General features: G+C 34.3%; 1 protein-coding gene across 2 annotated transcripts in view; it reads right to left on the reverse strand.

Annotated features, from left to right (window-relative positions):
- Positions 1 to 15,220, reverse strand: part of LOC126884758 (1-phosphatidylinositol 4,5-bisphosphate phosphodiesterase epsilon-1-like) — an 890,827-nt gene that overhangs the window by 400,660 nt on the left and 474,947 nt on the right. For both annotated transcript variants that reach the window (XM_050650976.1, XM_050650975.1), the window contains one exon: positions 2,909 to 3,107. In XM_050650976.1, the coding sequence (XP_050506933.1) occupies positions 2,909 to 2,999 (91 nt within the window). In that variant the 5' untranslated portion in view covers positions 3,000 to 3,107. The remainder of the gene's footprint in view (positions 1 to 2,908; positions 3,108 to 15,220) is intronic.

Here is a 15,220-nt window from a genome sequence, read left to right on the forward strand (position 1 = left end):
CTAAAACCATTAATAGTAAGGTTTTGGTGCAGAGTTAAAAAGAAAGGGTTGAGAAGTGGTGTACTAGCCGTTGCAAAGATATCGGATTTTGATTTTAGATCTTTTAACTAGATATGCTGTTATGTTCATTCAGTTCATTTTTCTTTAAAATTCAATTTATGTGGGCGACATAGTGATAAATTATATAAAAAATATCTTTACCTTTCGGTTCACCAAGCGATTTTTTGTAGATTTCTACGATATAGAACACTTTACAAAAGTAAAGGAACGTTTTTGGGGACTATAAATGTTTGAGAAAAAAGCAAGCAAATAAAAACAAGCATTTTAGTTGTAGGGTTAGAGAAGTATACTATCATCACAGCATATTATACTCTGAGGAAATCTTTCAAGAACAAATAGATGATGTTGAATCCGGGATTATTATTAACGTAGAATGTATCAATCATACAGGATACGCAGACGCCACTATGGTATTCACTAACAGTTATGAAGCCCTAACAGTTATGGTATTCACTAACAGTTAATGAACAGAAAAATTAATGAAAACATTAAGAAAGCAAAATGTATGATGATATCTAAGAAGGAACAGCAATTTGGGCGAATCAGTGGACCGGTCAACATATAGAAAGAGTAAAAATAAAGACCTACGTTGGTACGAATGTCAATGAAAATTGGGCATTCCTAAAAATCAAATGTAACATACAGAAAGCAAGATCTGCATGTCAAAAAATAGCTAGGCTATTCAAATGACATGATTTATCAATACCCATAAAAATCAGGTTACTACGATATTACATCTTTCCTACATTGTTGTACAGAGTTGAGAAGTGGACTCTCACAGACGCCACCTGCAAGAAAATTGAGACTTTTTAAATTTGGTTTTATCGTCGAATTTAAAGGTATCTCATACCGACCACATTACTAATCAGGGTGTTTTGCTGAAAATGCAAAAAGAAAAAGAGCTGTTAATCAAAACAAAAACAGCCAAAATCGAATACCTCGGTCAAATCATGAGGAACAGTGAAAGGTATGGATTGCTGCAACTAACCTTGCAGGAAAAGGTAAAAGGAAAGCGAGGACCAATAAGGCGAAGGATTTCCTGGCTAACAAATCGACGTACGTGGTTTAACACAACAACCACAAATATTTTCAGAGTAGTAGTGTGCAAACTACATCAATGAAAACTGGATAATAAATAAATTGAAATTGGTGATATCAAGAAACAAAGACACTACAAATGGAAAAAATCTTATAAGTGCTAGGAAGATGTTGAGTATGTAAAACATAAAACTTTGCTGGTCCGTCCATTATTTATCTTTCCATTGTAATAACATTTTTGTGAAGAAAAATTTATTGAAATATATACTAGTATACCTTTCGAAAAATTTAAATGCAACGCCTATGTTTGGCTAAACTGTAAATATTTTTATTCGCATTAAAATTACATTAAAATTGATTAACTAAATTAACAGAAGTAAACTAAAATTAACTAAATTAACAGAATTCATAATCAATAAACGATTGGTCTTAATTAATTAATTATAACTATTTGTAAAATTTCACATTCAAATAATATAGAAATAATTTCAACTGATGTATTCAAACAATAAATATTAAATTAATACCATTGTTAATCGTTACCAAAGAAGCAAATATGCTTTAAAAAAAATGTTTTAATCTAGTTTAATGTGCTGGCAAAAATGTGCACATCAGCGAAACATGGGCGTAGAGTTTAATTATTATGAGGTGTAAGTCTTAAATTTAAAAATAATAAAAGTTATAAGACTCGGCAACGTAAATGCGGAAACAATTAAACTCTTTAATATTAAACACTTCGAAATCTCTTATAAATCTCTATACGTACAATATTAAAAAAAATGCCACCAACTTAGCTAAAGTTAACTTTCGTAGCAATTCGACAAACCCCTGCACTGCCCACTGCCGTCGATTTGATAAATCCCGCCCATGAGAAAGAGATGCCTACCCTAAATACAAACACAATCTCTGTCGCACTGGGAGAACAATTTAGACTGCAGCGCAGTCTACATAGGTATTTATTATGTCTACGGTTTCTGACCGTTTTTGAGGTTACGGATTCCAAGCAAAAATAACCTTTTTTTAAAGTATCCGCTGTGAGCTCGTAGGTAGAGGGGATATTTAATAGTTCTTGAGCGCCAGTAGTTACAAGTAACTGAACGTTTGCTGGAAATTTGACATAAATGTCAAAGTGATTAATTTAAAACATGGAAATTAAAAATATTAATATCAAAACATATTATTTGGCCAAAGCTGTCGCAAATATTTTAACCTTAAATTTACTTGCGCTTTAAATATTAAAATTTGACGTTTATACATTTTATAAATTATAAGTAATTAATCTATTAATCTAAGCGCCATCTACACGATAATTGTCAAAGTATCAGAAGTAGGAAAGAAGGAAACTAATATTCGCCAGTCAATACGTCAAAATAGTAAGCAAAATCTTAAAAAAAAATAATCTAATTACTTCTTTACATTGTAAATATTACACGATAAGAATTAAATAATAAATTTGAAACAATTATTTGCTATTATTCGCAATACTTTTCTCATTAAATTTCCAGCAAAAGTTGAAGTCGTAATCCGCTAGTTGGCGATACCAGCGAGACTCACAGCGTATACTCTGATCTCCGAGTTCGAATATTGGTCAAGTTTTGTCGTCCAGTGCCTATGTAATTTTACATTTTAAAAATGTGTAGGTACAATATGAAATGTTCTATAATTAATATTTGTCCTGTAATATCTACATTGAAACAATTGAAGTTTTCGTCTCTGTCTAAAACTATACTGACTATGTATGATTATACAATTGAATTTTTGAATATAGGTAATATATTGAATATAAAATTATAGAGTACTTAAGACTTACCGTCAGTATGGAATAATTGGTGTACATGAATGTGGGGACCTTGATTCTTGATGGCTTTTGGTACCTTGGGGCAAACTAGCTCGCATGGCATGGCCCCTTACGTCGGGGCGGCTCACCAGCCGAGCACATGTGTCTCCCAGTGCCTCTTGGGTGTTGGAAACCACTTTTTTCACGATGTTAATCGATTATGTTAAGGTATCTGAAACGATAAATATTATTGTTAATAAAGAAATTTCTAAAGAAGTTCTAAATTTTTCAAAATGACATATTATAATCATATTGTATATTTTAATGTTAACAGCTTATTATTTAGACTTTTTATAATATAGAGCCATCCACAAAATCACAATGTATAAAGTAAGTTTTATATTAGCAAAAGCGTCGTGCAGCTGGTAGAATGGCAAATCTTATTATGCCTCGTTTACAAACTTTACACATTGGTTCCATGTAAATACGTTTAGTAATAACGTTTTACTACATGCTAATGAATATGATAGAACCGATGATTTACACAAATTGCAATAATTATTTGTCTTGTATAACATGCGCATTCCGGGTTTTATAACAGGTACAACAGGTACATTGTATATCATGTAGGTGATTGTTATACCTATGTATACCCTATTCCACGAACATACGACTGTTGTGGATTATCTCGACAACGAATATTTTACTGTGCAAATCATGAAGAACGAAAGTAAATTGCAAAATACATTGTTGTTTATTGGAACAATTATTAGAGCCATTTACTTTTGCACTTCTTATGTTGCACACTAAAATATTCGTTGTCGCGATAATCCAAGACAGTCGTATATTCGTGGAATAGCATATATAACCATTTTCTGTGTAGTCATTAGCATTTTCTAGTAGAATAAACAGCTATGATGTTTATGTTTTAATAAAGTACAAAAACTACAATAAACATATATCTATTATTTTTTATGATGTGTGTGAGTGCTTTGTGTTTTATTGGCATTGGTTTTCACAACCAACTGGCCAGTCAATTTCATAATGATATTTGAGACTATAACTTATCACTAACTCAGTAATGTGTAGTGTGTGTGTTGAGTAAGTGTCTTGTTACTTTGCAAAGTCGACGTCATTGTCTTTGCAAAGAGATGTTAATTGTATCCGAACGTCTGCGGTCCCTCCGGTGAGTACCGACCACACAATGACAGAAACTATTTTTATTTATTAATTTATAATAAACGAAAAATTTCTGACCCTGGTGAGATTCGAACTCACGACCATTCGGACCTTTCGATACAAAGGTAGGCACTCTTACCACTGAGCCACAGAGGGGGTTCTATTTGTTATGATAAAGGACCTTGTTTAAAAAATACTCCTATTGGGACCGTGCAAGTTCGGCAAAGCTCTGGTTTCTACGCTCAACAACATTATTCGCACTTTTAATTATATTGGCCAATTATATTAGTTCTGGTTACTGAAAAATTGTCAACGCCATAGCCCAAAAAAATAATAAGAAGCAAAAATAAGATTCAGGTTATGTTATTAAAACGTAAACAATTGTATGTAGTAAATAAACTTAGATATTAAAATGCAGTACTGCAAGCAAAATACAATTAATTAAATTTACCTTTATGGATATAATAATTGCATATCATATCAATATTGTGGAGCAATATATAATGTTTCTTCTTCAATGACAGTAGGTATGAAATATACGTCAATTTGACAATTTCAATTGACAATATGAATTATTTAAAAAGGTTGCAATATTTCTCAGTTATTCTCGCACGATCGTTTCTCGTATCCCCTTCAAGTACTTGAACACCGCGAATTCACGTTATAAGAAAAACGCTTTCATTCCTTACACATGAAATCGATAGATATAACAACACATATTTTAGGCAAGTCCGAAAAATAGCGTAACGCGGAGCAGTTTGAGTCGGTGGTCTATCTATCTCTCTCTACTGGCGCTTAGCTTTCTCTCTCTAGCATATGATGACCGCCGCTTCTGTGTCTGTGTCGTTCCAATACTCCCACCTCTTGGTAGATACGCTCACACTCGTATAGACAGACAAAGATAGCTAGACCACCGTACTTGATATTGGCGTTACACCCCGATGCATTGAGTGCCATATCCCTAGCCTGGTCTATTGTTAATATGTCTATGATGAAATCACATAAATATACCTCGCAGTAGAAGCCTAGTCACCATTGTGATTCAGGTGACATTTTGGTTTTGACATTTTCAATGTAAAGTTTGATGAGGGCTATATTTTAACAAATATTTAAAAAAAAATTAAGAAAAATATTATTCAATACCACAATTATTACCGAATATTGTTTCTATATAGATATAAAAGTAAAAATCTAATAATGTTAATAATGATAAAGGCCTTTGTTCACTATATAGTAATATTAACGTAAATTAATATCTGAAAAAGTTCCAGGCGAGTTCCAGTTCTGGAAATGTACAGTCCGGGGCCTGGATATGTCCTGCCTGTTCAGCCAACCAGGCAATACAAATAATAAAAACAAAAAACCCTAGAGTTACATCCAATTATAATATTAATGTCATTTATATCAAATAAAATCAAAATGTAAAATGAAATGCGCTTTATTTAAACACAGATTTGGGAATAAATAGACAGGAATAAAGGAATAGATAAACAAGGAATTGCACAAGATTGAAAAAAGGAAACAACAAAACACCATAAGCAATCCAAGAACGCTTTCAATGAGAGATTTAAAGATGAAAAATACCATATGTAAAGGGTATATCGGAAAAATTGAAAAGGGTAAAAAATAAGTATACCACAGCAACATTCAAGACATCCCATATTAATATTCAGATCCAGTGTGACCAAAACAAAACCTAAACAAAACACACAAGAGAGATCAAAAAACTGCATCTATAAAATACCTTGCGATTGCAATAATATCTATGTTACAGTAAAAGTAGATAATCTGGTAATTGTACACAATTATTGGTAATTGTTTACAATCACCACAGTCGACTGTAAATATAGGAAATATTCTTTAAAAACCCTTTATTTCCTACTTTTACCGGTAATTGTATACATTCCCCAGAGGATCTTGTTAAAAGTAAGAAATTCAATTTTTCACAATATATAACTGTAGAAATCATAACGATCTATTTGGATCTGGATACTAACCAACACGATTCATGTCATTTGACATATTCTTTGGGTTCCACTCATTAAAATGCCCAGTTGGTGATAAACACCAGTATTATTTTTGCGTGAGAGTTTAATGAAATGGTAACAAATCAATTGGAAGTTCTGTCCGATAAAATACATGAAACGTTTTCGTAGTCTGGCGTTCCAAAACCTATTCCACAATTAAAACTTCCCCAGTTCCAGTGTTCCCATACATCAAATTTGTCCGACTAGACACCGTTAAGCTATTAACAAATTTTCAGCTTGCTATTAATCAACTTTTTTTGGTACGCGGGATCCAGGTCTATAACTTTACGATGGATGCCGCTGTTTACATTGCGGTTTCAAGCAAATTTTTAGCTTGAAAATAAAACGTAAACAATTTTTCTATCATATTTTCCAATTTCACCATTAAAACTTTTCAACCGTACGATATACTCAACGGAAGCCCTAAGGGCCTTCTTAGCGGGAGCTCACTGCCCTAATTGATTAAATGAACCGAGCCCTTGCTCATATTTCGAGTAAGTACAACCAGGAGGAGTAGTCTAGGGAAACTTCTATAATTCCATTAAAATGACGAAGCGAGTTGGACGTATGTTCTGGTTCATTAAACTGAACGTTGAAGTGAGTGTTGGCAGCCAAAAGAGGAAATCATTTTGACGAAGTTAAATATTGTAAAAGGCAATGAACATTAACAACGTCATTGGCAAAAAGTTACTCTCTGAGTGTGTTTGAAACTACGTTAGGATGATGCGAACGACTAAAGTTGTTTGTGCAGAAATGTGACTAAAATGCTAACAAAACTTAAATGTTTGCTGTTTTTTTAACAGAAATTGCAAAATGAGAGTTATTTTTTCATGAAACATTTTAAATAATAATCAATAGAGTGCAAAATTATGGAATCGTCGTGTTGTAACGTTTTAAAGGTCATATTTTATTCAAACGCCTTTTGATTTTGAATCTATTTAAAGTGATGTTTTATTTCCAAAACTCTTTTCTATTAAATTTAAATCTCTTCTAGGGCGAGTACATATTGATGTCCTTTCATATTTGTAGTAATTAATTTTTTGTATCTTTCTTACGAATATTCTTTTTGGCTTGTTTGTCTACATAACCTAAAAGCCACGCTTCTTTTCAACCGTGTTAATTGTATATTATGTAACTTGAATCTTTATAATAATTTAACATTTCAGCGGGCGCACCCTTTAATGTCACATGAGTGGGCACGTGTCGTAAATTTTACGACTTTGTGAAAATGATGTTTTTACATAAATGTTGGGAACACTTTAAAACTGTAATACAGTGGAACCTCGATAACTCGGATTAATCGGGACCGCGGCCGATCCGGGTTATCGAAAATCCGGGTTTGCCGGAGAATATGGTAAAAATTAATAAAATACGGTATACTTACAGATAAACTCCGTTAGAATTGAAATAACATGAAATATATATAAATATGCACAGTACCTACACATCTAAATTACTAAAAACACGCAAACACAAACCTAAGCAAACGGATGCGAACAATACAATACTGTATTCATAAAGTCACAATCGGAACGATGTTTTGGTATTATGTATTAAGAACAGTGAAAACTGAGACCATTGATTAAAAAAGAATTTTTTAAATAGTATTTCTTAAACAATACTAACACAGTTTGAAATAAAAAATAAAGGAATACTACAGACAGGTGCCTGTTGTTTCTGCCGGCTTGTGCCATGAGTCATTTTTACTATCGTATAGTTCAAATTACACGAATACACATTATCTTTCAAATATTATATTACATACATACATTTTTATTGTTGAAATGTTTATCTAATAATTAACTATTTTGATGGGAAATAAGCAACAATTAAATTGAAAAAATAATTTTATTAACATTTCGACGCCCAGAACGGGTGTCATTGTCAAAATACAAAATATGTACTGAAAATCAAAATGTTTATCTGATGAAAATCGGTCCGGGTTAGCCGGACTTCCGGGTTATCGGGGGCCGACTTATCGGGGTTCCACTGTATTGTGAATTAATCTGACTAGGTATCAATATTCTCGTTTATACAATAATCTCAAACTTCTTCTTGGGTGTTGGGAGCTAAAAGAGGAAATTATTTTGACGAAGTTAAATATTGTAAAAGGCAATGAACATTAACAACGCAATTGGCAAAAAGTTACTCTCTGAGTGTGTTTGAAACTACGTCAGGATGACTAAAGTTGTTTTTGCAGAAATGTGACTAAAACGCTAACAAAAATTAAATGTTTGTTGTTTTTTAACAGAAATTACAGCACGAGAGATATTCTTTTATGAAACATTTTAAGTAATAAACAATATGAGTGCAAAATGGAGTCAATTTAATGTTTTAAGAATAAGCTACCTTGGAGACCAATTCACAAAAAAGTCGATTTTTATTTTTAAATTATGATTTTTGAAGCGACGCTTCTACAATTTTTCTCTATAGAAAAATGCTGTGCCAAGCGTCACAAAAGTAGCGCCACGAAACACGAAATAGCGGTACGTAATTCGCAGTTCCATTAAACAGTTAGAAGGTTCCATTTACGCGAAGAGGGGAGTCCGTTGTACAACTTTTACCAATTTTATTAAAATGTATAAAAAAATAAATAATATTAATTTTTTCCAAATTTTTCCTTTTACATATTGTTAAAATGGACTTTAACTTCAAGAAGGCATAAGTCCCCTTTTATGCCCCATAAAAAAACATAAAGAATATGAATCTATTTGATATTTATTTATCTGCATTTAGGCGCCAATTTCTCAAAAAATTTTGACTGTACAAAAAAATTCTTATACTCGTAGAACATTATTTTCTACGAAGTTGTCCGTCGATTTATGAATGGTAAGGTTATTTTGATAAACAAAATCCCACTCCCAAAAAGGTCGGCATTCACCTCTAGAGTAAAAGCACACATCGGAACTATGTAACTTTTGTTTTTTGGGCTACTTTCCAGCTACACTTGACATTTCACGCTAATCCATCTTCTTCTTCATGGTCGACTCCACTAATGAAGGTTGACTATAACCATTGCAAATTCGCCATCGCTTTTTTAAAGCGTCTGTGTGTTTAATCTGGTCCAGTCTCAAATGTCTTTCAGTCCATTAACATTAACAGTACAAACTTCGGCACCATAAATAAGAATATAATGGATATAACATTTTACCATCCGATATCGGATTTGCAGATCGAGTCTTTGGTTACTCAGAAATTTCCTCATCTTCAAAAAGGCTATTCTTGATTGATATATTCTTGGTTTACCTCACTCAATTAGTCAATGCAGTATTAGGAACCGAATATTTTCCTCTCCTCTGGAAAGTGGCAAAAATTATACTAATTCCCAAACCAGGTAAGCCTCTGGAAGATGTCAAATCATATCGACCCATAAGCTTACTGCCGATAGTGTCAAAGATCCTAGAAAAACTGATACTCTCAAGAATTCAACCACTCCTATCAGATCGAGAACTAATCCCTGCACAGCAGTTTGGATTCAGATCCCAACACGCAACCATAGAACAGGTTCATCGGATATGCAGAACTATTAATCGAGCATTGGAAGACAAAATGTGCTGCACTGCCGCCTTTCTAGATATCTCGCAAGCATTCGATAAAGTCTGGCACACAGGCCTACAATTCTATACAAATTAAAAAAAAATGCTTCCTCTCACTCACTTCCTATTTTTAAAATCCTACCTCCATAACCGTTACTTTTTTGTACAATATAGAGATGAGCGCACGTCTTTATTTCCAGTTGGATCCGGATTTCCACAGGGCAGTGTTCTGGGGCCAGTGTTATACCTATTGTACACAGCGGACTTACCAACAAACTTTCAAAGCATGACAGCTACATATGCAGATGACACATTAGTGATGTCAGTTCATCAGGACCCACGGATAGCTTCTCAACTTCTGCAAACCAGCCTCAACACAATGCAAACTTGGCTAAAATGGTGGCGTTTTTAAACAAATGAAACAAAGTCGGTTCATATTACCTTCAGAAACCGTAAAAGTCACTACCCACCTGTATATATCAACAACCACCAACTAAAACAGCAAGCAAGAGTCAAATACCTTGGAATGCACCTAGACCAAAGATTAAACTGGAGAACACACATTTTTATGAAGCGTAACACCTTGGTCTCAAATTACACAATCTATACTGGCTGATGGGTCACAAATCATCACTTTCGATGAAAAATAAATTACTTGTCTACAAAGCAATTTTGAAGCCAATAGGGAGTTACGGGATCCAAATCTGGGTTACTGCATCAAACTCCAATATCGAAATCTTGGAGAGGTTCCAGTCGAAGGTTCTTCGAATAATCACAAATGCCCCATCGTATGTGGCAAATAATATTATTAGACGCGATCTAGAAATTGCAACAGTAAAAGAAGAAATTACTAACTTCGCACAGAAATACGAAGGCAGACTGACACAACATCCAAATGTACTAGTCAGAAACCTGATGAGACAACCAGTCAGACGAAGACTTAGACGAAATATACCTAGTGATTTACCATCGCGATTTTAGTTATATGTGCCGTAATTCTCAGAGACAAACAATTTTATATTTATGTAAAATATTTGTAAAGAAAATGATTAATGAATCATTTTCTCCAAGTCACCTACACTAGTGGTCACAACATTTACTCATTGTAACTTGTTTTACAGATTGTAAATAAATTGGGAGGTTAAAAAAATTTTTGATTGAATTTCGGATTTCGAATTTAGATCTTCATAGACTCCTAAGTATTTCACTTGAATCCATTTATTCAATATCTTCATTTTTTTTATTTGCATCCTTGTTATGACTTTACGCCTCTTACTGATTGATATCCTTGGCTTATGTTTTCTTTGTGTTTATTGTTAAACCAATTTCTACTCCAGTGTCACAAATTGTATTTAGTAGCGTATGTAGGTCTTTCTCACTTTCAGCAATAATGACTGTATCGTTAGCATGACAAATGTTATTTATATTTTCACCGTTTATCTTCATCCCTTCTTTACAGTCTCTTAATTCATCCTATTACAAAAAAATGGGTAATCAAATGCTTCAGTGTCTGTACTATGCTATTGCTGATTTGTGCACATATGCTGTTATGAATGGAACCGTCACTGAATTTATAAACTCTTCGAAAATTAAATTATAAACTTGTTGACATCAAAGTGAAAAATTACAAATAACTATACATTTCTACCCTCCACCAAAGAACAAAGGGTTAATTTTCGCGTTAATTTAAATTTGCACCGGCATCCCTCTCGTGTAATCCAACCCACCGCAATTAATGTGTCCCAATTGTTTTCTCATTTATTCCGATTACCTCACCAAAATCCGAATCCCCGCTGCCTGTGAGATGATTTATATCAGCTATTTGCGTTGGAGTACGCCTGCATCTACAACCTGGAATTTATGCCCTCAAAAAGACATTATCGTAGAAACAAGCTATAACTTTTGTCTACAATACGGTGTATACAGTTGAGTCCCTGAATCTTTACCCGTGCGTCATCATTTAAAGCATACGAAATAATTCGATGATAAGTCGGAAATTGAAATTTACTAAACGCAACAGCAAGTCACTTGCTGTTGCGTTTAGTAAATTTCAGTAATTTTAGTAAATTGTTGGTAGTATAAGAATGCTGAAAGACTATTTGCGAAATAATTTTTCTCAAGAGAGTTCTCTGGTATATTTTAATATTATTCCTAAAGGACTCAAGAAACTGGCAGCTGACAATAACGATTCCACATCATGGTGGTTATTAAATAAATTTTATTGATTCTTCTAAGAGAAGCCTAAAGGCAGCCTCTCTGTTGCAGAATGGTAAAATGACACTAAAAGAAACGTATGAGAATCTTGAGCTTGTGAATTTTAGGGCCTACAAAGGAACTTTTGTAGACACCAAAACTCAAGTTTTAAAATCCAACAGATTGTTCCAGAATACAATGATCCAGGATGTATTTGATGCATAGTTCGTAGAAGTCACATTAACTTTCATTAGAAAAAACAAGTTTTCAAACTGCAAAGAACTTGTAGCCAACATCGTCGTAAATTACAAAAAAACTGGGATGCAAAATGAGTGCCAATATTCATTCTCTAGATTCCTACGTCGTCTATTTTCCCGAAAATCTTGCAGCTATCTCAGCAAGAAACAGGGAAAGAGGTTCTATCAAAACATAAGGGAGATAGAGCCACGTTACCAATGAAGATGGAATATTAGAATGATGTTGATTACAGCTGGACCTTGAAAAGGGGCTCGCTTACAAAAATTTACAAAACGCAGTTTTTGCGAAAAAATAAAACGATTTTTTTTTCGAAAAATTCAATGATTTTCCCTTATAGATTATACTGCATTGTTTTTCTATGAACAAGTAAATTTAGTAATGTAATTTTCTATCATCTATCTAAAATCAGTGCAATATTTTCGATTTTATTTGGGTTTTCTTGCTCTATCCTGATCGTAAATCAGCTAGCTAAGGATCGATGCTAGATGTAATATAGTCACTGCGTTTGTCCATTTAGCTACTCATCATCATCACGTAGCGCTACAACCCTGGGTGGGTCCTAGCTGACTGTACAACTTTCTTCCAATTTGTTCGGTCTTCCATCAACCTAGGGTCAATTGGAATGTTCATTTTTCGGAGATCTGATTGGATGTTATATTTCTCCATCGCATTCTGGGACGTCCGGGTGGTCTTTTGTCTGTAGGAATCTCCTCCCATACCAGTCTTACAAGTCTCTCGTTATGAAGTCTGTGCACGTGGCCTGCCCATGTTAGTCGCTGTGATTTAATTTCTTGGACAATATCGGTGTCATTGGAGAGTTCTTTTAATTCTAAGTTGGTTCTGATCCTATACTGGTTTCTGTTAATGTCGTGGTGAGGCCCGAAAATTTTTCTAAGTATTTTTCGTTCAAAACGTCTGAGCTTTCCTTCGTTTGATTTGGTCATGGTCCACGTTTCGCAACCATTTAGTACAGGTCTGACGATGGATTTATAGATTTTGATCTTGGAACTTCTTGTAAGATTTTTTGATTTTATAAGCTTATCTAGTGCGAATAGACAGCGATTTGCTGATTGGATTCTCTCTTTTATTTCTTCAGTTACATCGTTGTCAGCTGTGATTATGGCCCCCAGATACTTAAAACGTTGTACTCTTTCGAAATTGAAGGTGTTGACCGACACATTTTGTCCTATCCTGTCTCTTCGTGTCGTTCTATTTATACACATATATTTGGTCTTCTCTTCATTAATCCTCAGCCCTACTTCGCTTGTTGCTCTTTCCACCTTGTTGAAAATAGCTTTTGTGCATAGGATGGAGTCTCCAACGAGATCAATGTCATCTGCGTATGCTAGTAATAACTTGGGACCTTGAAGCGATAGCAGTTCTGTTTTTATTTCGGCGGGCCTCATGGCTTTCTCTAATACAAGGTTAAAAAGCAGTGGAGATAACGCATCACCCTGTTTGAGTCCACTGTTGATTTCGAAGCTGTCAGACAGTTTATTATTTACACGTACTTTTGATATTCCACCCTCCATACAGACTTTAGTCATCCGAATGAGTTTCTTTGGTATTGAGAACTCTGCCATGGCATTCCATACTTGGCTTCCTTCTACGCTGCCATCTGCCTGTCGAAAGTCTATGAAGAGATTGTGTATGGGTCTGTTATACTCCCATCCGTTTTCTAGAAGCTGTCTCAGTGTGAATAGTTGATCTATTGTGGATCTGTTTGTCCTAAAACCGGCTTGATATTCTCCTAGGACATTTTCAGCATAAGGGGTTAGTCTACTAAGAATGATATTTGATAGGATTTTATATGCCGTGTTTAAGAGTGAAATTTCTCTGTAACACGCGCATTTTATTTTATCCCTCTTTTTGTGGATGGGCACTATGATGCTTTCCTTCCATTTTTCTGGTATCCTTTCTTCTAACCATATCTGTGCTATTAAATGGTGGATTTGGCGATGTACTGTTTCTCCACCATATTTCAGAAATTCTGCTGGTATCTCGTCCGTACCCGGTGCTTTGTGATTTTTCAGCTTATTTAAGGCCTTTCAGGTTTCTTCAGAAGAGGGATTTTCGACGGGCATGTCTGCTGTTATATAGATCTCTTCTTTCTGCTGTTCTTCCTGTATGATGTTTAGAAGGTCCCTGAAATACCCTTTCCATTCCTCTGTTAGTTCTTTATCGTCGATTATCATATGGCCTTGATTGTCTCTCAGTGTATGAATAGAATTGGTTCCATGTCCTCTTTTCTCAGTGGAGATTGCTTTATAGAATTCTCTGGAGCCTGGTTTGGGTAGGTCTCTCTCCATAGCTTCATATTTTTGTTGTTCATAGTTTCTTTTCTTTGTCCGTATCATTTTTCCTGTTTTTATTTTCGGCAGTCGTCGTATTCCTTTTTACTTTTGCCTGTTTGTAGTTGTATCCATGTCTTCCTTACTGTTTGTCTTTTGTTCAGCTGTCTCCGACATTCATCGTCATACCATGTTTTTGCCCTCTTCTGCCTACTCCTTCCAAAGATCTTGTCAGCTGTCTTGGTTATTATTTCGGCAGTCGTTTCCCGCAGCTCTTCTATATCATTGTAAACTGTTTCAGAGTTCAAGGTTTGTTCAAGTTGTTCTATATATTTTTGATGTTTCTCTGTGTTCTGCATTTCGTCCATGTTCCATTGTGGGTTCATTGTTGTTTTGTTATATATAGATTAATGTGAAATGAGGTTGAAAAATTTAAATTTTTATGAGGCGTAAGTATCTACATGTATGATCAATACGGTGCCTACAGCATCCAAGTTCACACATTAGGCTAAAATTAGACTAGAATCATAATTATTTTACTTGAGTAATCTGTTACTCTGCGTTACAATTTAATTGATATCCAACGTAAACAATTTGATCAACTTGCTCAAGTTTGGTATTAGATGGTTTTATATTCTGTTTACTTATTATTACGAGTATTTTGGTTTTCTGTAAGTTCAGATCCAGACCTGCTTGCTTACAACTCTCAACGACACTATCAAGTAATTTTTGTAGATCTTCTTGAGTAGAAGCTAAGAGTACTGTGTCACTGTACTAGAGAGAATTCACTGGTGTATCATAATAAATAATATTCCTGAAGTTCTCATGAAACTGGCAGCTGAAAATTACGATTCCACATCA

The sequence above is a fragment of the Diabrotica virgifera genome, chromosome 5 (genome assembly GCF_917563875.1).
Source record: "Diabrotica virgifera virgifera chromosome 5, PGI_DIABVI_V3a".
In the NCBI taxonomy this organism is placed as follows: domain Eukaryota; kingdom Metazoa; phylum Arthropoda; class Insecta; order Coleoptera; family Chrysomelidae; genus Diabrotica; species Diabrotica virgifera.